We start from the raw sequence: 25,989 nt of genomic DNA, 5'->3' as shown, positions 1-25,989 counted from the left end.
CCAAAAACGGGGGTTTCACTTCGCTTCCAAGCACACTTGATTTCGATTCGGTGCAGGTGGGAATGCAATCCGTAGCAAATAAAGGAAATGAAGCAAACTATCATGTGGCGGATAAGGAGCTAAACACAGTTGGAGACGGAGAAGGGATATTCATTTTACGCAGTGCAAAGATGTCCCGTTATCATGTGACGTGGTCAAATAAGGAGACCGAATTAAGCCCTCATCGAAATATGAGGACGAGCACATTAATCTATTGCTTAAGGAAACACATAAAAAACACTGCAGTGTACAGAATATTCTGTCTGTCTGTCGTGCATGTCTGTCTGTCACTGTGTGGGGATCCGAGTGGAGACTTTCTTCATCTTGTTTAAATATAAATACTTCAAAATTAAAACACATGTTTAGCTCAGCATGATCTATAAACTGTATAGCTAACATGGAATATGCATAATAATTGTGATCGGATCATCAATGGGACTCTGGGAGTAGGCTATCTATACTATTGTAAACTTCGGATCATTTTGCGCTCCCGTCTCCGCTGTGCCTCGTTCATGTGCCCAAAAAAAAGAACAGTGGCGCGCACACACACACACACACACACACACACACACACACACACACACACACACAGTAAGTCTCCGACGACACACTGCATCCGTTACTCTCACTTTACGTGAAAAGTCTATTTTTTAACATCGGCTTCTGAACACATTGATAAAATTCCCTGCTACGTTTCCTTGCTGCGCCTGACACAGCCTGCAGTGTGAAGGCAAACCGCATCAAATTAAATGCAAGAATCCAAATTCTCCGCCCATACGCATTTGAGTCTACCGAAGTATTAGGTGAGAATGTGACCTAATTAGCAACTTTGTACAGCCGTCAGACTCTGCCTTTGAAGCGCAAACATTATCCACAAACGACCCCCCCCCCTCAATGCTGCATAGAGAGAGAGAGAGAGAGACGCTCTACTCCTTACAAGTGTTTCACCGGATTTTACTGTTAAATAAATAAATAATTAGCCGTGACTGCGCGCAGCGCACGTCTGTAGGAACCGATAGTTAGATCCGAAATTGAATTATGCCTACTGTAATGGGTGCCACGGAAAGTACAGACAACTCACCCCGCAATGTCAGAAAGTGAAGACAGCTCACCCCGGAAAGTAAAGACATCTCACCGGGGTGAGATGTCTTCACTTTCCGGGGTGAGCTGTCTTCACTTTCCGGGGTGAGCTGTCCGGGGTGAGCTGTCCGGACAACTCACCCCGACATGTCAAAAAGTGAAGACAACTCACCGGGGTGAGATGTCTCGTATTCTAAAGAACATTAGGAAGCAAGCCCAAATGAGCAACAACACTTTATAAACACGCCCCAAAAACGGCAACCTATATTTACAAGGGACTTTACAGAAAAGAATGCCCTAAGTCACTCATATAACAAGCAGACTTGACAATGCTGCCTAGGCCTTATTCTCATTTAGACCCGATGAGGAACGTGTGTTTAGCTCGTTTATCCAACGTGCTTCTGCGTGTCCCAAATCTCCTCCCTGTACTTTTTCAATCGCCCAGAATGTAAGATCATTTTCTGAATGGCCATGCTTGGCGAAGTGTTTTCCTAGAGAGCCAACCTTGCCTCTTATATCACACTTATGCTTATTTATCCTGTCTTTTAATGCGGTAGAAGTTTTTCCTATGTACAATTTGGAACAAGGACATTGGATTGCATATATCACATTCGTTGTTTCACATGTTGTCAGGGTTTCCAGGCGGACAATCGTTTTGGTGTGAGGATTGGTGAATTCTTCCAGATCAGCAGATTGTGGGCAATAGATGCAGTTCTTTCCACAGGGCTGGTGTCCTGCAGTACGTGGTCGGCTCCGTCTGAAAGCAACAGTAAGCTGTTTTTAACCGTTTCATGGAGTTATGAACACATCTAAATGTTTGATTAAGACATATTTCATTTCATTTGCCAATGGTGAATATTGCAAACTGAAGAACTATCCTTTGGATGAGTGTTTTTGTTTTGGTTGAAGTAAAGCATCTCTGTCAGAGTATAAAAACCATCTTGTAAGCTTTTTTATTTATTTTTGAGGCCCTCCTATACAGGTTTAATGTTTGTTTTTCAAACATTAAAAACTCCATTGACAATGGACAGAGTTTAATGTTTGTTTTGTCTGATGGATAATTTTGAGTTATTGTAGATCTGTGATTTTGGTGGATGGTAGTTTAAATGTTCCCTTTGGCCCAGACCGTGTTCCATATAGGTCATATTTTGTCATCTTGCCCTTTTATCATCAGTTTACTCATAGCCTACTGCCTGTTTACTCCGGGTTGTTCATCTTATCCTTGATATTATTTTATCATATTTATATTATGGATTTCCTGATGCCACATTCAGATTTAATATCTTGTTGACTCCTTATTCAGTCTCCATAATGTCTGTCCACAGTCAAAGTTAACTCGCATACTGAGAGGTCTATTTTGATATGAGAACTGCATGTATTTGACCTTGGTGCCTAGTGAGAAAAGTAGATAGGAGTCTTTCTCTCTGTCGAAAGTTTACCGCTAGCAGGGAAAGAATGTTATCTTCAGGTTGCCATAGCAACGCCAGCCTCTGAGCTTTCCCGGTTTATGGCCCTCAATGACGGAACCAAGGAAGCTGTCATGATACCAGTCTCATCATCCATGTGCTGGTCCAATGAGCGCTCGACAACCAGCGCCAGCGTGGCATAATGCGGAAATGAACTATCTATTCAGCCAATGAGGGTGTATCAACAACTGACGTGATCTACAGTATTAATGCCTGGAACATGATGTGTCCGGGAGAGACAACCCTGTGCTTTTTGGTGGCACAGGGATTAAGATTATGTAATTTGGCTGTATGTGGGTATCTGTTCTGTCTCTCTGATCTGAAAATGAATTGACCAAACCATATTCTGCTCTGACTGGACAATCCTTCTTCCTGGTGGTCTCATCTTTTTATTGGGTACTTAAGGTATTTTTCTAAAAGAGTATTTCCTGCTTAATGTAATCCTGTTAAAGCTAATTGTTAACTTTGTCATCTAAAAGGTTTGGTAACCATTTTTTTACCATTGTGGTGCAGAGTATCTATTTATACTCTGATTACTTTCTTACAAGTATTTTTACAGTTATAGCTCTGTGCAGCTCAGTAATTCAGTTATACAGTCCTTTATATCATTAGTGAATCATTAATTGTCCCTTCTGCATTTTATATGCAACAAATTGGTTTTATCTTAATTATAATTCCAACATTGTCACTGACACAAACATTAAATGCCATTAACAATGAACAGAGTTTAATGTTTGTTTTTTGTGTGTTTGTTTTGTCCTCGATGTTGTACGATGATATGAGCGCCCCTCACTTCACACAGGTGTGTGTATTAGAATAGAATTCCCCCCCTTTTTTCGCATGGGTTCTCAGATAGAGTTCAAGTTCAAGTTCTGTATTAGTGTCCCCGGGGGGCAATTTGGTTTACAGCCAGTATAGAGGTTTGAAACGTGAAACAGTACAACACAACAACAGACATGTAACAACATAGCATAGGACAACATGGCATGGGCACAATGTGCAATTGATAAAAAGGATAAGAAAAAAAGGGAGAAGCCATTCAAGTACAGTACATGCATCGTAAAGTTACATCGTCATAAAGTGCCAGGAGCAAAGTGAGCAAAGTGCTAGTACAAAGTGCTAGAATACCAATAAACTGACTCACTGCTGGCTTGCTTGATTCCAAGCTTTAAAGTCTTTAGATAAGTTCTGACATGTCTATGGAGTGAATGAATTGGAAATTGTCTTCTGGAGTCAGTGCCATTATAAAAGTGGGCGGTCACTTTTGAGGTCTATGTCACATATCGTCACCTTATTAAACTAATGGCCTAAGTCATTTTTTGCCGAAAATGAGTTTTTGGCCTAAATCAACTCCTGGTGATGCTGGCCACCTCTGGTAAAATCGCCTAAGCCGTAACGTAAAAGGCCTTCCTGTTACACCCTATTAAAAAAATGGCCTATGTCAAGAGTGAGACTTAGGCCATTTTATTTTGCCTAAGTCATAATAAAATGTGACTTAGGCCATTTTAACACACCTTTCAAAATGGGAGTGAATGGGAGTGAATGGGAGTGAATGGGAGGTACTGTTACTATGGGACTGATACTATGGGAGTGAATGGGAGGTACTGTTACTATGTGACTGATAGAATGGGAGTGAATGGGAGGTACTGTTACTATGGGACTGATAGAATGGGACTGAATGGGAGTGAATGGGAGGTACTGTACTATGGGACTGATACTATGGGAGTGAATGGGAGGTACTGTTACTATGGGACTGATATAATGGAAGTGAATGGGAGTAAATGGGAGTGAATGGGAATGAATGGGAGGTACTGTTACTATGGGACTGATACTATGGGAGTGAATGGGAGTGAATGGGGGGTACTGTTACTATGGGACTGATACTATGGGAGTGAATGGGAGTGAATGGGAGTGAATGGGGGGTACTGTTACTATGGGAGTGAATGGGGGGTACTGTTACTATCATGGCTGAGGGAAGTAGGGGTGCTGGGGGCGCTGGAGCACCCCCTCCCCCCAGGCATAGCCCCCCCCCCCCCCCCCCCCCCCCCCGGACAGAAGGGGAGAAATAATGATATTTTTAACAAAAAATGTATTTATATGTTCAAAACAGATTTCTGTTACTATGCCTAATAAATATGCTGTATGTATCCCAGTATCGGCGCCTAATTCGGTTTGTTCCAGGGGTCATCAACATGTTCGTCATGGACACACATGTCCGTGGCAAGACAATATATCAAAATATTTAAATAATTAGTTTGAATTATCTTGGTGACTGGTGAAGTGTCGGGATGACATGCTCATTAATGTCAGGTGAGGATGCAAGACAAGACAGACAGCTAGAAGTAATGTTTTCTAGTAGCTGCCTTTCATTGTTGCTCTTTCATTGTTCCACTGGCATAACTTACATCACACCACCTACCGGTATGCATGGTCTAAGACTTTCTCATCAACATTGAATACCGGTACTTGTTCACCTTAACGGAAACCACTACTCTTGAAACTAACAAATATGATTGTGATGGAGTGAATTAACACAGGATTGACCTGTTTATTAAGCTACTACTAATGAGACAAGACATCAGTTAAATGAGTTTGGGAACAGACGGCATGACACAAAATACATATACGGTAGTACAACTATGCAGTGAAACTGAAAGTGAATAAAGGAAACCTTGGAAAGACCCTTTCTGGCAAACCACAAATCATTTGACTAGAAGTTTCCAGCAAACAGAGAACTGAGAACAAGAAATAAAGAAGTGAAATCTCAGCCATAATGTATTTGTGTACCATACATGGAACTGGATAGAGCTCTCTCATCATTATTTAGACATTCCCAGCAGACTATAACTGAGAAAAGGAAATAAAATATAAGGAACTGACATTTCAACCATTTTGCCTTATCAAGTCAGGTGCAATCATCAGTAATAGACAGTATGTTAATCATAAATAATGTTTTTTATTATTGTTTGATGTGCATTACACTTTTTTTTCATAATTATAGCCTACACATCTGAATTAGTGGTCTATAATAAGATGAAAAGACAAGGGCTAAATAGATGCCATGCCCGATAGATAGATATATATATATATATCTATTATACATTTGAAAAGGTGTGCCCAAAACGTGTGCCCAAGCCAGGAACATAAAGTCACCAGCTACTACGTCACTCACACGCTGCAACACGCTGCAACACACACTGCAACAACACACTAACACGACACAGCCTTACCCTCCGCGTCGATCCACGGCTATCTCCTCATGTCGCGCCGCACGCCCACACTCAACAACACCCGCGTAAAAACTGTCATTGCACTGCCACTACAGCCGCCTCCCGTCCACACTCACAAACAACATCAACATCAATAATAAACACAAACACGCCACAAGCACCGACACCCCCGCCTAATTTGTTGCCACGTCTATGAAAACAAGCACAGACAAAATGCCATTCAACACGCTACTTACACACACTACCACTCGCTTACAATACGCGGACCTGGCAACACTACATTCCCTCTCCCATTTGCTCACAGCCCACCACGTGACCCACACAGGGAGGGAGACGATTGCGTGATGCTTCTATGTACAGGATTCTATAGGTCACCACTTTTGGTGTGACACACACACGGCTTCTGTTTACTATGCGTTGTCAACACGTGCTGAGTTGACAAACATTGACAGATTTCGGAGAAGACTGATAGTTTATCCTTTAGTCATTAGGCTGTGGAAGTATTCACACTAGGCAACTTTTGCATTTATTGGGATTGGCAATTTGGGGAGAAAAGGAGGAGGAGGAGGTGATCAAGCTCCACAAGACCACATTGGTAGGTAGGCTCAAGGCTGCATTTATTTTCCTTCTTTTTCCTCTCGAGGGTGCATGGGATGATGTGAACCCCTCCAGCAGGCTAGGGAGCACCGCTCAGGTTAGCGGAAAATGACCGCGGGGTGCGGGTTGCCAGGTTTTTTTATAAGTAAAGTATTTACATTCCATTAAAAATATATATATATATAATACATTTTAATTTACGTCATATTTAGCGGCATTTCGACCTAATTTCTCTGTTCTTTGTCAATGGCAAATATTGAGACGTGTGGGGACTAAAGCTGTATATAGGAGGGCCCTCAAACACATTTTTGGATAACTTTTCATCGTGCTCCTAAAAAAAACTGTGTGCTACTAGCCGCGATTACATACACAGTTAAAATAATAAGAAATTTGCGCCAACGACTGCGTCAACACCTGGCGTGGAACAAACGGGACGAACCGAGGCGCATATATGGATAAGAACAACAACACTACACGCGCGCTGCAACACAAAACAGCTGCATACAACGCGTGTCACTGTGCACTTCTGTATCTGTGGACTTCTGTATCGCAACGCGGGGCAACGCAACTCTGGGATGAGCGGGCCGAAGGCCCGCGAAATTCTAGTATATATATATATATATATAGATGTCATGCCCATATATATATATATATATATATATATATAGATGTCATGCCCATAGATATATATATATATATATATATATATATATATATATATATATATATATGTCATGCCCATAGATAGATAGATAGATAGATAGATAGATAGATAGATAGATAGATAGATAGATAGATAGATAGATAGATAGATAGATAGATAGATAGATAGATGCCATGCCCACAATGAGACTGTTGGGCCCTTCTGTTCTTCTTGAATTAGCCCCCCTTTAAAATGTGTAGCACACAGGAATAGTCACTATGGCACATTATGAGTCCATTCGTATACATTTAGGGCTAGCTATTTGGGTTTCTGGTAAAATTATTGACCATTTATTTTGTGACAAAAATAAAATATTGATCAAAATGTCCAACACAAGCTGGCATGATGATGAACCCTGGTTTGTTCATATAACCTGCGTGTGGAGAGAGGGAAAGTAAAAGCCACTTTTCCGCTTGAAAATGCACGAAAATGTGCGTGCACGAGGTGTGTGCACGCACATTTTGTGACGCGCTTACGTGTGTGCACCCCCTCCTAAACGTTCAGCACCTCCTACTGTAAATACCTTCCCGCGGCCCTGGTTACTATGGGACTGAATGGGAGTGAATTGGCGGTACTGTTACTATGGGAGTGAATGGGAGTGAACTGGACTGAATGGGAGGTACTGTTACTATGGGACTGTCACTCCCATTCAGAGTGAAAGGGAGTGAATGGGAGTGAATGGGACTGAATAGGAGTGAATCGGAGTGAATGGGAGTGAATTGGAGTGCATGGGACTGAATGGGACTGAATGGGAGTGAGTGGGAGTGAATGGGAGGTACTGTTACTATGGGAATGTCACTCCCATTCATCCCATTCACTCCCATTCAGTCACATTCACTCCCATAGTATCAGTCCCATAGTAACAGTACCTCCCATTCACTCCCATTCACTCCCGTTCACTCCCATTCACTCCCATTCAGTCCCATTAAACCCCATTCACTCCCATTCACTCCCATTCACTCCCATAGTAACAGTACCTCCCATTCACTCCCATTCAGTCCAATTCACTCCCATTCAGTCCCATTCACTCCCATTCAGTCCCATTCACTCCCATTCAGTCCCATTCACTCCCATAGTATCAGTCCCATAGTAACAGTACCTCCCATGCACTCCCATAGTAACTACCTCCCATTCCGTCCCATTCACTCCCATTCACTCCCATTCCCTCCCATATTATCAGTCCCATAGTAACAGTACCTCCCATTCACTCCCATTCACTCCTCCCATAGTATCAGTCCCATAGTAACAGTACCTCCCATTCAGTCCCATTCCCTCCCATTCACTCCCATTCACTCCCATTCCCTCCCATAGTATCAGTCCCATAGTAACAGTACCTCCCATTCACTCCCATTCAGTCCAATTCACTCCCATAGTATCAGTCCCATAGTAACAGTACCTCCCATTCACTCCCATTCACTCCCATTCACTCCCATAGTATCAGTCCCATAGTAACAGTACCTCCCATTCACTCCCATTCACTCCCATTCACTCCTATTCAGTCCCATTCACTCCCATAGTATCAGTACCTCCGATTCACTCCCATAGTATCAGTCTCATAGTAACAGTACCTCCCATTCACTCCCATTCACTCCCATTCACTCCCATAGTATCAGTCTCATAGTAACAGTACCTCCCATTCACTCCCATTCACTCCCATAGTATCAGTCCCATAGTAACAGTACCCCCCATTCACTCCCATAGTATCAGTCCCATAGTAACAGTACAACCCATTCACTCCCATTCAGTCCCATTCACTCCCATTCACTCCCATTCACTCCCCTTCAGTATCAAATGTCTTTATGCTGACCCTAAACCATGGTATATTAAAAATAATTGGAATAAAAACATTTTGCCTAAGTCACTTACTGCAGAAGTAATTTGGCCTAAATAAGGTTTATAATTGCCTAAGTTAAAATGGCATGTTCAGATATTGGCCTAAGTCATTTTATCCTTACATGTTACATGATTGACATACACCTTTATTTGTATGTCAATAGTCATATTTTTTCATATTTTTTGGAATTTAAATAATTAAGAAATATAATATATTCTACATTTGGCACAGTTTTTTGTGTTTCCTGAAAACCTTGAAAAAATGACTTGGGCAATTAGTTTAATAAGGTGACGATATGTCACATGCTGCCTACTGTGTAAAGTGTGTTGCCTTCACTTGCTTTTTCAACTATCTTAAGCCTATAATGCCTGCCTGCTCTGATTGGCTGCAGTGCACTAGTTTTGCACTCCAACTTTTGGGAGGTTTAAGGCGACTCCAAAATGCTATCCAGCTTTAAGGAAAAGCTTAAAACGTTCATTTACATAGGCATTACATTTGTCCTATTTGGTGTGAATGGAGCTTTAAGGGCTATATATTGCACCACCCCTTCCTTACCCATTATCCCTATAAACGTATTTGTCATGTCATAAATAGCCGATCTACAAGCTCACAATGTGTCGATGTACATATCAGCTAGTTGAACTATTTTAAAATGATTTTCAAAATAGTAAAAAAATGAAAATAAGTTTAGGGATAAGGGGTAAGGGGTGGTGCAAGATAGGGCCCCTCATCTCAAGTTCCAAAAATAACATTATGTTATACGCCCAAGTATCTCTTTTCTGATCCATACAAAATGGTCGTTAAAGGAAAGGCAGGATTATGGCATCTGCTTTGTCAATTGTATAATTTTCAATTCCTATTCTAAGAGATTTTTGAAAAAGTAAGTCCAAAAAAAGGAAGAGCACGAGTCACACCGTGTCACAGCAGTAATCTGTAACATAATCTCACTGTACTGAAATGTATTGCGACTGCTATGGGATTACCATATTCTAATCTAAACTCATCTCAAATGTATAAGTAATGAATGCATAACTTTATTAATGAACATGGCAAATAGTAGGTTATGCTATCACATTGGCCTATATGACCTATATGCTAAACAAGTTTGTAGCAGAGATGGAGCTGGTTAGCAGTGCTAGCCAGCCCCCCAGGTTGGTGAACAAACATGCGTTAAGGTAGGCGGACATGCATTAAGGTTGGTGAACATGCATTAAGGTAGACGAACATGCGTTAAGGTTGGTGAACATGCGTTAAGGTAGGCGAACATGCGTTAAGGTTGGTGAACATGCGTTAAGGTAGGCGAACATGCGTTAAGGTTGGTGAACATGCGTTAAGGTAGGCGAACATGCGTTAAGGTTGGTGAACATGCGTTAAGGTTGGCGAACATGCATTAAGGTTGGTGAACATGCATTAAGGTTGGTGAACATGCATTAAGGTTGGCGAACATGCATTAAGGTTGGCGAACATGCATTAAGGTTGGCGAACATGCATTAAGGTCGGCTGTTCCCTCTTTTTAAACTTTGTGTGCCTTTACTGACTTTTGCGCCTTCCGTGAGTATCCGGGTGTCTCATTCTCTCTGCCTCCTGCAGTCCCATTCAGTTTGTCATGGCATATCTTCACCTTTTCATATTGCTCAGTGACATCTGTAACAACATTGTTTCGCATGTATTTAACTACGGTATCCAAATGAATAAAATGTATATGGTACGTCAATTATACAATTTATATAAACCACTTGTTGATTATTATTAAATAATTCACCACAAACCATAACAAATATATATCTTTCTGTTACCTGGGACTGACTTGAAATTGTTCTTGAGTGACTGGTCAATGGATGTTTGCATATCATTTCGGAGTGTGTCCAACAATGTATCCTGAAATGAAGATAAACGTATAAAATGCATGACAAGTGATCTAGATTTGTCAATAAATAATCTTCAAGGAAGCGCGCGCGCACGCGCACACACACACACACACACACACACACACACACACACACACACACACACACACACACACACACACACACACACACACACACACACACACACACACACACACACACACACACACACACACACACACACACCGTTCCTGGGCCTCATTCGACATCCGTTTTAAGAACAAATAACTACCAATATTTTATTTTATGCTTTTATTTTTAGATGAGTGTTAACAAACCTTCAGAAACTCCATGCGCTCCAGCATGTCTCTCTTAGCCTTTTCAAACATGGATGGATGGATGGATTTTGAAGCATTGAGATGATCCTTCAGCTCCTGCTTAATTTTGTTCTTCATCCCTGTTCCATGGTGTTCTTCTGCTTCTACAGTACAACAAACAAGCACAATTCAATTCAAGGTCAGCCATTCTCAGTGAGGATAATACAACATTTAAATGATGAATTGATCATTTAAATATTTTAATTTAATTACATTTTCATTTATACTTACTTTTAGATTTTAATTTAATTTAACAAAAGATTCTCTTCAGAATAAGGATGCTATGGTTCAAGTGGTTCAATGTAAAAAATAAGTTCCTAGGCTATCCCACAAAGATTTGGTGGACCCCCTGTAGTAACTCTGAGGACCCCCTAGGAGTCCTGGACCCCATGTGGAAGACTTGTTTATGCTTCAATTATGATCTAATTTGACATAGTTCTGGAGCAGCAGCAGAGCGAAGAATGTAATGAGTACTGAGATGGGGGTCAGTCTGGGGGGTGCCTGGTGAGGAAATACCCCTACCAAAAGTCAGAAAAGATTCTTCTAGACACTTTAAAAGTGTAAGAAATCAACTCTGAATGTTTTAAAACATAAAAAACAACTTTTTTTATTATGATAATTGGACATTAACTGGCTGACGTACTGTTCTGGGACGTCCCAAAATAGATGACCCCCCCGTCCAGAAAGGAGGTGGGGGTCCGGAAAAATTTGAACCCCATCATTTTCTCATAGTTTGGGAAAATAAAATTTAGCACAAGAATCCTACGGAGCTGGGGTTTTTGTTACGCAGCGTACCACACTAGTGGGCCCGCTTTGAGATTTACATGTGGGCCCTGATCCTGCTGCTTCTTGACAAGTATAGTGCTTGAGTCAAAGTATCAGTAATACTTCTGGTTAAATACCAGTAAGACTACAGTAAGACACCCTGAGGGCATCTGCTGTATGTTGAATAGTTTAAAATTAGTAATACACTAAACGGAGTTGCCCTGTAATTAAAATCAGGTGTGTTCTGAGGAACGTGCAGCTATGGGAATCACAGGTGAATCAAATCAAGATTCATATTCCTATTGAAGGGTCTGCCTATGCTTTCATGCAGTATGTTTTCATTTGACAAGTAGCCTAGTAATTGTGGGGTCGCTGCTTTAGCAGCGCTTTAGCAGCGAACCCCACTATAGTTCTCGTCAAGAGAAAACTTTGGCAAATAACTAGTCCTACAGACCTACACGCTTTCACTTACAGTAGAAACTCCATTCAATCTTGTTCAGCTTACTGTAGAATCGTGCAGAATCTCTTGAGTATAAAATGTTCAGTAGTTTTTGAGATATTTTACTTTAAAATTTATAATGGAAGTCAATTGAGGATTTTGATACGTCGAAACTTCTACATACTTCACCTGGAGGCTCCATTCACAATTTAAAAACATCACCTTACTGTGGACACACAGGCCTGAACCTTTTACTTGTTTTGACGTTCTTTTAGATAATTATTATAATTCATGCTTAAAGAAAATGAATGAAATGAGCTCAATAAATAACCCTAATAATATGTAATCCAAGAGTTGTCTGACTGAACTCAACTCCAGGCATTACCAGCACTTTTACTGACTCTCCCACTAGATGCCAGTAAGTTGTGCAAATGTTAGCTGGTAATATACTGGCATTGTATAGTGAAAACATGGCTTACTTTTATAACATGGCTGCATGGATTTCTGGATTGACACTTCTAGACTGGAGTAGATGTATTTCTTTTCTTCACGTATGACATTGACAAGTTTTGTTTTTAATTTCTCCTCCTGTTCATTAAAAGAAAAGTACAGAAAACCAAATAAACTGAACACTATAGAGACGAAAAACAACTCATCTACTCGTGGAAATTGGCTTCAATCAGATGAAGCATTATATATCAGCCTAGAGAACAATAATGTCATGGTAAATAAACAAACAAACAAATACAAATTATTGTGTCTTTCTCTATCTTACTTCAGAGACAAAATCTATCAAAATGAGGTGTAGTTATACCTCTGTCTTCAGAAATGTCATCTGCAGTGCAACCTCCTTGTGCTTGTCACGCAGGCTCTTTGTGACAAGTGGGAATGTATTGATGGCCTCTTTGATGGGTCCAGCTTGTCGTTCATTCCTGAAATGTATAGGATCTGCATTGAGTTGAGGAAGCCCTTTAAGACATGCCCTCCCTCTCCCCGTTTTATTAAATCAACATGCTGGAAGACATGGTTTTATGACTGCTGACAGTAGGTACTGTACTTACGGGAAGGTCTTGCAAAACTCTGAATCAATCTCTTCTCTCATGTATTTGCATAATCTCTCATTGAGATTAATGTTGCTTCCTTTTTTGCTTTTTGGTTTGTAAATGCCGTTGTTCTGAACTAAAGACTTCAATTTCGAATGATGTCCGCAGCCTTTTTTTCCTGTGGCACAAGCCAAGACTTTATCACACTTTTTTACTGACTTTGAAACCCCTTCATCGAGGCATTTTTCAAAAGCGTTATGACGCCTTGTCATGGATTGATTGACTGTATTGATCCATTTCTGAAGACTTGTTTTCAGGTCGACGTCTGCTTTGGAGTCCTGAAATCAAAATTTTCAATCAGAATCATAATAATGTAGACCTGTGTGTGTGTGTGTGTGTGTGTGTGTGTGTGTGTGTGTGTGTGTGTGTGTGTGTGTGTGTGTGTGTGTGTGTGTGTGTGTGTGTGTGTGTGTGTGTGTGTGTGTGTGTGTGTGTGTGTGTGTGTGTGTGTGTGTGTGTGCGCGTGTGCGTGTTGTTCATACCGTTCCTTGAGTATTCCCTTTCATCAGAGAAAGTATTCCATAGGCTCCTTTGACAAAAGTTTTTGTCTTTGAGTGACGGTCGCTGAGATATTCCAGAAATTGCCTAAGTTCTGGAATTTCTGGAAAATTGTTTATATACAGTAAAATGTCCAGTCTAAAATGTATGTTGTATGTTATGGAATTTTCACACTATGCTAATAGTTAATCCTATACTACACATTAGAATTGTCCTACCAGTGTCCTCTTCTTGCAGATATTTCACAGTCTTAGAGCTGACTGTGAACACTTTGAAAAGGTCACTTTCTTCGCCGAAATGTTTCTGAAACGAATCAAATAAAAAACAATTATTATTATTATTATTATTTATTATTATTAAGGGACTTCTTGATCCCTTATTGTATTTTCCGGATTTTTCTTCTTTTTCCGCCAAAAATAGCAGTTCTGGCTGAACCGTGCAGTCGGTAAAGTCAGCCAACGACCATTGGCCAAAGGGTGGCGCTATTTGAAAATGCAAACTTTGAACGGGCATAGCTCATGAACCGTTTGACAGCCGGCAAAAAAACTTCAATATGCATATACTGTATGTCTCTCCTCATGCCAACAATTTCGTGTTCTGACTTTTGACCCTTAGATCAGGGGTTCTCAACCCGTGGGTCGCGACCCCTAGAGGGGTCGCCAAATTATTTTGGGGGGTCCCCAAATTATTTTATTTGTATTTATTTTTTGCAACTGAATGGCTGTAAAGTGGAAATGAAGAATTTACATATAGTACACATAGTACATGCATACACCTTCCCTAATGATGATGGTTTCAGTATTTATTTATGGTGTATTGTCTCTATTATTAAGGTTATTGTAGCAGTCAATTTATATTAGGGGTCGGGAGGGGGCGGGGCGGGGGTCCCGAGACGTTGCCAAAGCATTTTCGGGGGTCCCCGGCCAAAAAGGTTGAGAACCCCTGCCTTAGATCACCCGCCATTTTGATATACTGTATGAAAAACAGTTAAAATGCAATACCGCTGGGTGACATAAAGTGGCACTGTTGAGCAGCCTAAAAGGACTTATTGCTTGGTCCCGCCTTGTCGCTGCTTGCATCTATATTTATTATTATTATTATTCAGTATACTGTGTGTTGTTTAGCATTGGATCACACTGTCAAAACAGGCATTCTGTCGCTGTTCTGGGGGGAGAGGGGGCGCATAGCAGCCCGCAATTCATTTTCAATGCGAGTCACATGGTTTTGACGAAACAGCCTTGCTTCATGGGGTGGATGGGGGCAGAACAGAGCCATCAAGCAAAGCTGTTTCGTCAAAAACACGTGACTTCCATTGAAAATGAATTGCGAGCTGCTCTGCCCCACCCTCTCCTGCCAGAACAGTGACTGTGTGTGTGTGTGTGTGTGTGTGTGTGTGTGTGTGTGTGTGTGCGTGCGTGCGTGCGTGCGTGCGTGCGTGTGTGCGTGCGTGCGTGCGTGCGTGCGTGCGTGCGTGCGTGCGTGCGTGCGTGCGTGCGTGCGTGTATGTATGTAGTATTCTTTATAACAAATCCAGTGTGGTAGGATGGTGTCGTGCTATATGATTGAGCCTATGTTAATTGTGCAGCTTTTTTTATGGCACTAAATGTTAAATGGTAAATGGTAAATGGTGCATTTATATAGCGCCTTTATCCAAGGCGCTTTACATAGATTGTGCATTACATTCACCCATTCACACACTCATTCATACACCGATTGCGGCGGAAGCCATGCAAGGTACCAACCAGCACATCGGGAGCAATTTGGGGTTCAGTGTCTTGCCCAAGGACACTTCGACATGTAGACAGGAGGAGCCGGGATTCGAACCGCCGACCCATGGATCATTGGACGACCTAACCAACATATGTTGATTATTGCCATCCAGATAGGGCTAGATAGTGCAGAGTGGATGGGATTATGCCTGCATGGGATGTATAGAGTGGGTCATCCAAGCATGGATTAATTGTGTTAAACCTACACATCTGGGTGTTGCCTCCTTAACTATGCTGTGTCAAAAACGGAAATGGACCAGCTCACATCTTGATGGCCCTACTACACGCTTCATGCCAAGCCGCCTGCTGCAAAATTGGTCTCACTGTAAATGTCTCACTGTAAAACGTACCTTGATGGACGACCTGTTTTTTTCTTTTTTAAATTCCTCTCGCAGTTGTTCCTTGACTTCTTCGTTGCTTTGCAATACACAATCACGTTCTGACCTGGAAGGAAATGTGAAAATCTACTGGGTTATTCAATACATTTTCATCTTTAGCACTGAAAACTATGATCTAATATATTTTTGATAGGCAGGCATTATTAGCAAACAATGTGGTACCCTCTCAGAAAGAAAGGTAAAAATGCCCCCCATCCACCTCCTCACAAACTCACAAGTTTCCGTCTGTAATGCCTAGAACATCAGATTTGGTGCAGATGAAACAGATGCTTTGACACTCTCCACCGTTTCCAATGAGGCTGATGGTTTGATTTAAAATCTCCCATGGTTCCTTCTCTGAACTGGCTCGACATTTGTCACTCACAATCCACACAGCAGCACAATTTTGAACAAACTAGGAGAAAGTAATTGAATAATCTTACATAGATATAGATATTGTATATTGTTTTTCAATGCATTATCATGATGTGATTTGCATTTATAATTTAAATTACCTTTTTCCACATTTCATCTCTGCTCTTGTTACGGTCTCCAGTTCCAGGAAGATCCACAATTGCAACATGCTGAAGAATTTTGCGGGCCTTTGGTACCTTAATTGTAACACACTTCACGAGTGGCCAATACTGTCTGCCAATACCTCTTTTACTGTCACGTCTTGTGTACGGTGCTATTTCTTTGGATAAATCTGAGGACTGTAACACACAATCAGGTGAATGAACATTTATGTATTATTTTATGTATTCTGTATTCTTTTATGTATTCATTCAATCAATCTTTTTTTTTTTTTTTTAATGCAACTACATCTCAATTATGGATCATCTATCTACAAACATAACACTCTCACTCATCATTTTCCACTCTGGCGTTGAGGTCAACTTACGTTTTCACATTTAAGTATCTTTTGTGATTTTAGAAATTCTGGAATACCGATATCTCTAAACTTCTTGTCGGTCAAGTAGTCTTCAATATCTGCATGCTCCTTAAAATCTTCTCCATACAGTGCTGAGAACTTTTCGTTAATATCATCACCGTCTGTTTTTTTGTCATCAACGTTGTCGTCATCGCTGTCGTCATCATCGCTGTCGTCACTATCGCCATGTTTGCGAGATATCATTTTCAAATCCTGCAACTCATCTGCCCATTCCTAAATAAAAGAGAGACAGTCCTGTTGCAAATTTGTACAAATTAACATGTCATTATTTTGCTGAAAAGTGAAAACTAGTGGTGGTCAGTAACAAAGTACATTTACATGAGTTCTATTATTGTTTTGCAGTACTTTTGAATACTTTTTTTAAATAGTATTTTTAAATACTCCAGTATTTTAACTTCCAGTACAAACTTGACTGAGCAACCTTCACTTAAGTTGAGTAATATTTGATGACGAGTAGGCTATCTATACTTTGCACTGGGGTTGAGTATACCAATGCAACATAATATCATGTTTTATGTATGTTAATGTTTACCTTTGCTGGGATGAATTCAATCTCTGCTATGTATTTGGAGTCTTTCATATTTGCCTGAACTTGAATCATGACTGAGGTACACGCAGTACCGCCGCTACCTCCACATGGCAGGAGATTCGTCTCACCGATAATGGCATTTATTAGAGTGCTTTTCCCAGCTCCTGTTCTACCAAAGACACCCACCAGCTCCGTTTTGCTGCTCTCCAAATCTTTGATTTTTCCCCTGTTGCGAAAATCACACACAAACTTTTAAACTTTTAATTTAATGTGCTGGTAATTTAATTTAACCTTAATGTAAAATGTAAACAAATACATATTTACAAAAATATCATTGTTTTTCTTTAAACCTTGAAAAGTTAGTTTTCATTGTGAGACAGATTTGTTGTGGAAAGGAGTCATTAGTTGGAGTAGGCATACTCACTTTAGAAATGTGTTGAGATCTGTATCCTGATGACTGAGTTTCTTGTAAACATCATTCATGATGTCTTTCACCTCAGCTAATTCAGCTTCTGTAAAGGAATCAAAACCTTAGCTGTGCAGCAGCCAGTGGTGGAAAGTAACTAAGTAAATGTACAGTACTTAAGTATAATTTGGATTATGGATTTATTTCACCTAGTGTGATAAAGAGGGCAAGAGCACCTAGTGTGATAGAAATTAGTGACACAGATGACCAGGAAGAACAGGATTTGCGTGACGATTGGACACAATCTGTAGAAAACAATGTTTTGTAAAAAATGCCCTGCTGGTGGCACTATAATAGGCCATTGTGAAAAGGGTGGAATTTCTTCCTCGGCCTGGTGGGAATGTGCGTGCAAAGTTTCACGGCAATCGGACGCTGCATTCACCGTTCATGATTTGAGGCATTTTGTTCAAAATGAACCACTATAGGCTACTGCAAAATGTCAGATGCCAATCTTAGCCTATCGGACATATCTGCGTTGTTCACATGACTATAGAGATAATGTGTACCGATTTGCGTGATGTTTGGCCCAAATCTGTAGAAGTAATATTGCAATTTAAAATAATAAATGTTTAGCAAAAATCGGCCTCGTGGTGACGCTTTAAAAGGCCTCTAGGGAGTGTTTATGCAAAGTTTCACACCGATCGGTTCAGTTATAGGTAAAAAACGCAAATTGGCATGTCACCACGAGGCTGATTTAAAAAATGTAGGGTGACATTTCGTCCTTGGCCGAGTGGGAATGTGCGTGCAAAGTTTCACGCCAATGACACGCAGTGTTAATGATTTGAGGAATTTTGTTCAAAACCTACATACAGTACCACTCCTGCAAAGCCAATCTTAGCCAATCAGCAGTGTGGATTGTGAAAATGTTGAACTTGATCACATGATTCAGATACAATACCTTGTACTGATTTGCGGGATGTTTGGCCAAAATCTGAGTAATACCCAAGGAATGTGTTTAGCAAAAATCGGCCTCCTGGTGGCGATATAAGAAACCAATGAAGCATTTGGAGCAGAGGTTCTGCTCAGTGTTCACAGTGTTCACAGTTTCACTTCGATTGGGACAACAAACTATGGCAGGGATTAGCTGCTCACAGACGGACGGACGTATACACAGACGGACGGACGTATACACGGACGCACGGACGAATGGATGGACGGACAGACGAATGGACGTAGGCCTACGTACAGTACAGTACAGTACAGTACAGTACAGTACAGTACAGTACAGTACAGTACAGTACAGTACAGTACAGTACAGTACACAAAACATAGTCTCACTCAGCCACACCTTTCGGCCTGGCAAGGGGGGTTGGGGTGTGCTAATGTACAGGGTCAAATTAAAAACTTGTGCACATTGAGAAATTTGGGCTCTTGTACACTGAAGTTAGAGAGCTATTTATCTGTTAGATCAGACTTGGCCATATTTACCCAGAATAGGGACATGTCCCCTGAGTGGTGCTAGTGTGGCAGTAAGATACTTAAATAACAAATAGGGTAGTTAAATCAGCCAATACATTTAGTGCATAATTAGATGAACAGAGATCCCAACTTTTAATATCGTATTGTTGAGAAGATATGAGGGTCTTTCTTTACCTTGAACCTCAATATTAATAGAGGAATCTGCCTGAATGAGAAAGGAAACACAGGTGTTAACTGAGCATTTCACACGTACATGCATATTGTATCCATATGTAAATTATGTTTATATATATATAAAATTTGACTAGATTACTGGCACTGCAGATGTCGACGGTTCCCAGCTGGCCATCTTGAGCTGTTAACAAATGTGAAACAACAAAACAAACAGGATAGCACTCATTAGCACTGGTGGACAAAGTACTCAACTGTAGCACTTGAGTCAAAGTATAGATACAAATATTACTCAACTACAGTACAAAGTTGAGTAAAAGCAAACTACTTGTGTATATATATATATTTTAACAATTATATCTATTGTTGTGCTAAATTCAAATTGAGTATCTCAACTTAATATAGCATCTCATTGATGGCAGAAATATGTTTTATCATTAGAAATGAATTCTGTCCAAAAGGGGTTAAACGTCATTCTTATTGGCTAGCAGGCTAACATGGCCGCTTTCTCTTATCATCATTTCAGGGCCAGGGACACTTAAGGTGGCCTTACACTAGCCGATAATCGGGCATTTTTTGACGCTCGGGGGGTGCCCGACTCAATCGATCTGCTCGGGGCGCGATCGGGATCGACCCGATCAACATCAAGCATGTTTGATATTTGCTCTGCCCCGCTCCGATTATCCTGTAGTGTGTGGTGCTATCAGATTTCAGATTGAAAAGAATCGGCTAGTGTAAGGCCACCTTAAGCCTAACTGTTGCTTTGCCTGGACTGATTCCACCACTGACCAACAGCTCTTGTTGTGTGAAGGCCCCCCGGTCAAATACTGCTTAATGTGAATTGTATGTTTAAACTAATGTATTGCTAGTGCTCTGCACTGTGCTCACTATTTTGTTGTCTCCACCAGGCCGAAGGCATGGGGAGAGAGTATGTTTTGCACTCCGTCCGCACACACACTCCCTGGATGCCAACGATGAACCTCTGTCCAAAAATTTCCAGAACGGCCTGTTATAGCGCCACCAGGAGGCCGCTTTGTGCAAAACAAGTTTTTGGACAGTACACCTACAGATTTTGTCCAAACATCACGCAAATTGGTACACAGTCTCTCTAGAGCCATTCAACGAAACCGGTCTTTCACATTTCTCAGACTCCATCCTGATTGGCTAAGATTGGCTTCCAAAGTTCGCAGGAGTGCTCAGTTTCAAAGAAAATGCTGCAAATCATGAACACATCGTGTGATTTCCGTGAAATTGTGCACGCACATTCCCACTAGGCCGAGGAAGAAATGCCACGTGAACATTTTCCACTCAGCCTCATGGTGGCGCTATAACTGGCCGAAAAGTGTTTTTACCTCTAACTGCACGGATCTGCGGATAACTTTGTATGCCAACTCCCTAGAGGCCAAGGAAAAACCTTTGCCTGGAATTTTTCACATCTGCTCTTTATAGCGCCACCAGGAGGCCGACATATGTAAAACACATTTTCTAATATTACTCCTTCAGATTTTATCCAAATTTCACGCAAATCGGTACACATGCTCTCCATAGTCATGTGATCAAGACTGGTTTGTTTGATTTCTCATAATCCACCCTCATTGGCTACGATTGGCTTCTAAACTTTTCAGGAGTAGCCCGCTTTGTACCCGTTTTGTACAAATCGCCACAACTACTCAACGCAGTGTCCGATTGTGGTGAAACTGTGCATGCATATTCCCACTAGGCTTTGGAAGAAATGCCACTTGACAGTTTTCAAATCAGCCTCATGGTGGCGCTACAACAGACCAAGCATCACACACACACTCCTATCCTCCTGGTGGAGACCTGTGCCCAGAAGGGCACTTTTTCTAGTTTCCTCTGTTTTAGTGCTGGCGCTGTGGCCCAGGTTGGAACCAGGCGATGCCTGCTCCAGTGGTGGTATCCACTTCCCTTTTGTGTGTTATTGTCTCCACCAGGCCGAAGGCATGGGGAGAGAGTATGTTTTGCACTCCGTCCGTCCGTCCGTGTGTCCGTCCGTCCGTCCGTCCGTGAACAGCTAATCTCCGGCACCGTTAACCCGGTCGATGCCAAATTTTGCACACACACTCCCTGGATGCCAACGATGAACCTCAATATTAGAAAACACATTTTCTAATATTACTCCTTCAGACTTTATCCAAATTTCACGCAAATCGGTACACATGCTCTCCATAGTCATGTGATCAAGATGGGTTTGTTTGATTTCTCATAATCCACCCTCATTGGCTACGATTGGCTTCTAAACCTTTCAGGAGTAGCCCGTTTTGTACAAATCGCCACAACTACTCAACGCAGCGTCCGATTGTGGTGAAACTGTGCATGCATATTCCCACTAGGCTTTGGAAGAAATGCCACTTGACAGTTTTCAAATCAGCCTTATGGTGGCGCTACAACAGGCCAAGCCGCGTCACACACACACACACACACACACACACACACACACACACACACACACACACACACACACACACACACACACACACTTATATTGCTCCTAAACATTTTGCCAAACATCACACACACACTCCTATCCTCCTGGTGGAGACCTGTGCCCCCAATGCCCATTTCCCCAATATCCTCTGGTACACAAACGGTTTCTGATTCTCTAGAAACCTGCCGAGCTTAACTTCCCGTTTCAGAGAAACAGAAACTGCAAATGGCCCAAATTGGCAGTGGTGGAAAGTAACTAAGTACATTGTAATTTACTCAGGTAAAAATGTAGGTACTTTTATGGTGTTTCAATTTCGCAACTTTATACTTTTAGCATTAGTAGACAAGGCACTCCCATGACAACTCTAGAATATAGTGGGGCGTCACAAACATATTACAAAACAAACATTAACAACATCAGCCCTATTACTACATTGGCCATTTGAAAATGAGCTTGTATATCAGCTATTTTCTAATGATATTTGAAAACTTGTGAATTGGGACATTCTGCATAATGAATACTTTTAATTATTGATAAAGACAAAAAGAGGAATCCCACACATCGTCTCCACCTACAGCCATATCAGGTTTAGAGGTTACCATGGTGTTTCGATCGCTTGTCGGTTCTCAATGTGTTTTTTACTGGTTAAATAAAGGTTAAATAAATAAAAATAAATTGGACCTTCATCATCAGGTATAGCTATACTGTATACCTGATGATGACGGCCCAGGAACCAAAACCTTATAGTGACTGTCTGTAAGTGAAGACAGCTGTGGTGCAGGATTTCTCTTTTTGCCTTGATCATGATCTGCCTGCTGCCTGTGTGTGAACCTGTGTGCAAAAGGACTTTTACTAAGTATAATTTGATGCCAATGCTTTTATGCTTTTACTCAAGTAAATGTTGAATACCAGACTTTTACTTGTTTTTACATTGCAGCTGACACCTAAACAAAAAAATGTGAGTACTTATTCCATCACTGATAATCAACAACATACAGTACAGTACATTAATTTCATCTCTGTTATGGAATTAAAAAGACATTTGAAGCAAGAAGCTGACTCACAAAACACAACTTCTGAATATCAGTGTCGTTGCAATATAACCACTGTTGTAGTTACTTTGTGTTGCTTTGTGTATTTTTTAAATTTATAAATTCATATTATATAACAATGCAATGACAAATAATGTATTCATGCATCAAATATGCTCTCCTGTGATCCAGGTGAATTCATATCCACATTAACCATTTAACCCATTTAGATTCTACAAATGCCTTCTAAATCTTCTCAAGCATTTTCAATTTTTTCATGTCAAGGAAGCATGTTTTGTGCCAGGGACCCCCAGAAAATCATTAAATTTAAACACTTTCAAGATTCAAATATGGTCAAAAATGGCAGATGTAGGACTATTGGCCGCTTACGAGCGACTGTCATACAGGCTGCTCAATAGGATGGACGACTATGACTTAAAATAGGGCTTTTACCATATGCACGTATCAGGACTCTGATTAGTTTCTGGCTCTGAGTGAGCTCTGAACGGGCTGCAACTTTAGAAAAATACACTGAAGGAATATGTCTGGAATTGGGGCTGGGGTGGACTGCGGGATATTTCTGTGCATCTCTGTTATATTGTTTTGTTTTATTTTGTTATGTGTCTGTTTTGTTATGCATTTATTTCGTTGTGTTTTGTCTATGTCTGTCAATGTTTCATATACAAAAGAAAATTAATAAAGTACAAATCATAAAAATTAAAAAAAATGGCAGATGTAGGCCTACAAACTTGCAGATGTGAGCTTGTAGATCTGCCATTTTTGAATAGCCAACGTTATTCTAAAATGACACAGATGCTTTCCCGGTTTTAATGGCATAATAGCCGATCTACTATTTTCAGGTTTTCCTGCTGGGGTTTAAGTGGTTACGAGCAGAAGCCAAAAGAACACTATGTTCACTTTCATCCGGATGTCAGATTTCATCTGAGGGCGTTGTCAAATGACCCAAAACAGCATTAGTAGACAAGGCACTCCCATGACAACTCTAGAATATAGTGGGGCGTCACAAACATATTACAAAACAAACATTAACCACTTCAGCCCTATTACTACATTGGCCATTTGAAAATGAGCTTGTATATCAGCTATTTTCTAATGATATTAGCAGACAGCCATTTAAAAGCATAGAGATATACAACTATAACAAGTTTCCCGGTTTAAATAGGTTCAATATCTTCGCTGAAAATAGCTAATCATACTATTTTCTGCAAGAGATTTCCCCAGCATATAAGGATGCTGGGGTTTAAGTTGTTAAAAGTAGAAGCCAAAAGAGAACACTATGTTCACTTTCATCCGGGCTTCAGATTTCATCCGAGGGCGTTGTCACCAATTGTATCAAACCCTTTACATACCATACTTTCATAAAGTGAATATTTCAACTGGTCTGCAATTATGAACTATAGGACATTTAGCTGTTATCTCAGTAAAGTAGCCTTACTAGTCTATTCCATATACTTGCATAGTTATACAATGTAACAGCACAATTGAAACGTTTGTAATATTTTCTGCCATGAGCTTGTCTTGATGAATATCTAGATTTTAAAGACATTTTACCGTTCTTGGAGCATAAGAAGTTGAAAGAAGAGTGGTGGACTCGCATCAGAGTATCAGTGTGTGAATCATGGATGCGTGTGGGAGTTCATCTGAGGACATGCTTGCTCAAACAAAAACAAATGACTCACTCACTGTAGTAGCCGGGGAGCCACAGACCCAAAATTGGACAGGAACTGTGATGTCATGCCGTACTTTTTATTTGTGTTTTTTCTATTAATTTGGTCATTAAGGTCCACAGAATGAGAGGCCTGCTCTAGCGGAAACATTGCGAAAAAAAAGTTATAGTCATTTTTGTATACCACACCATACTGTAGACAACCAATATAAGGCAACATTTCCCAAATTTCATCATGCTTTAAGTAGCATGTGCCATGTGCCAATTGTGACATACTAAGGGGTTTTCATGATTCTGAATCTATTCCAAGCATTAGTTTTGCATGAAAAACACTCCTTGGCCTAAATTCGGCCATAGCCACTTGCCAAAATGTTCCCAAATGTGCTGACCTCATCACTTTTGTGCTGACCTCATCACATTTGTGATGACGGCTATGGCCGTTTTTAGGCCAAGGAGTGTTTTTCGTGCAAAACAAATGCTTGGAATGGATTCAGAATCATGAAAACCGCCTAGTTTGACATGTCACAATTGTCACATGCTACTTAAAGTATGATGAAATTTGGGAAATTCTGGTCATTCTGTGGACCTTAATGTCCAAATGAATAGAGAAAACACAAATAAAAAGTACGGCATGACATCACAGGTTAATCCTTAACCATTGAGCTTTTGGGCCTGTGGCTCCCCGGCTATAGGGCTTCCTCTCCTCTTCCTTTACAGTAACTCTCTTCCCCTCCCTCTTCCATTCAACATGAGACAGAAGGGGGGGGCATCCTCTTGCTGTTTTCAAATATTTTCATGTATTGTGGCCAGTGGCCAATGACATTTTTGCCAGTGACCCCCATAATTGAAGATTTGTGTTAAAAAACACTATTCATATAGTTTTTCCAAAATTTTAAAGGGTAAAAAAATGTTGTCCATGTCTTGTCAACAAAGTAATTAATGAATGCCATTGCACCGACATTGCACAACATTATGCAAGAAGACATGGATGGATCTCAGTCGCCACGAGTCTGATTTCAGTCATTTGGATTCAATATAGAAGCCAGCGTGTCTTCTGTGAAAGCTTGCTGCGCACCGGAAATAGCAGATCTACAACATGTCGCAGACTCGCAGCACAACGTGTTATGAGCTTGTAGATTGACTATTTTCGGTCGTACTTTTAAG

General features: G+C 40.8%; 1 protein-coding gene across 1 annotated transcript; it reads right to left on the bottom strand.

Annotated features, from left to right (window-relative positions):
* Window positions 1–1,319: 1,319 nt before the first annotated feature.
* Window positions 1,320–24,754, bottom strand: LOC306913593 (nuclear GTPase SLIP-GC-like). The gene is made up of 18 exons (XM_079490355.1): window positions 24,711–24,754; window positions 19,804–19,845; window positions 19,665–19,695; window positions 18,030–18,117; window positions 17,609–17,831; window positions 17,026–17,289; window positions 16,640–16,837; window positions 16,361–16,539; window positions 16,098–16,191; window positions 14,197–14,281; window positions 13,963–14,081; window positions 13,439–13,758; window positions 13,192–13,309; window positions 12,857–12,965; window positions 11,135–11,277; window positions 10,746–10,827; window positions 10,488–10,593; window positions 1,320–1,876 (listed from the first exon to the last, which is right to left on the bottom strand). The coding sequence occupies exons 2-18, from the start codon at window positions 19,837–19,839 to the stop codon at window positions 1,456–1,458; spliced, it is 2,616 nt and encodes an 871-aa protein (XP_079346481.1). The 5' UTR covers window positions 19,840–19,845; window positions 24,711–24,754; the 3' UTR covers window positions 1,320–1,455.
* Window positions 24,755–25,989: the final 1,235 nt, after the last annotated feature.

The sequence above is a fragment of the Electrona antarctica genome, assembly GCF_951216825.1.
Source record: "Electrona antarctica genome assembly, chromosome: 20".
Taxonomy (NCBI): Eukaryota; Metazoa; Chordata; class Actinopteri; order Myctophiformes; family Myctophidae; genus Electrona; species Electrona antarctica.
This window is presented reverse-complemented; position numbering and strand designations above follow the sequence as displayed.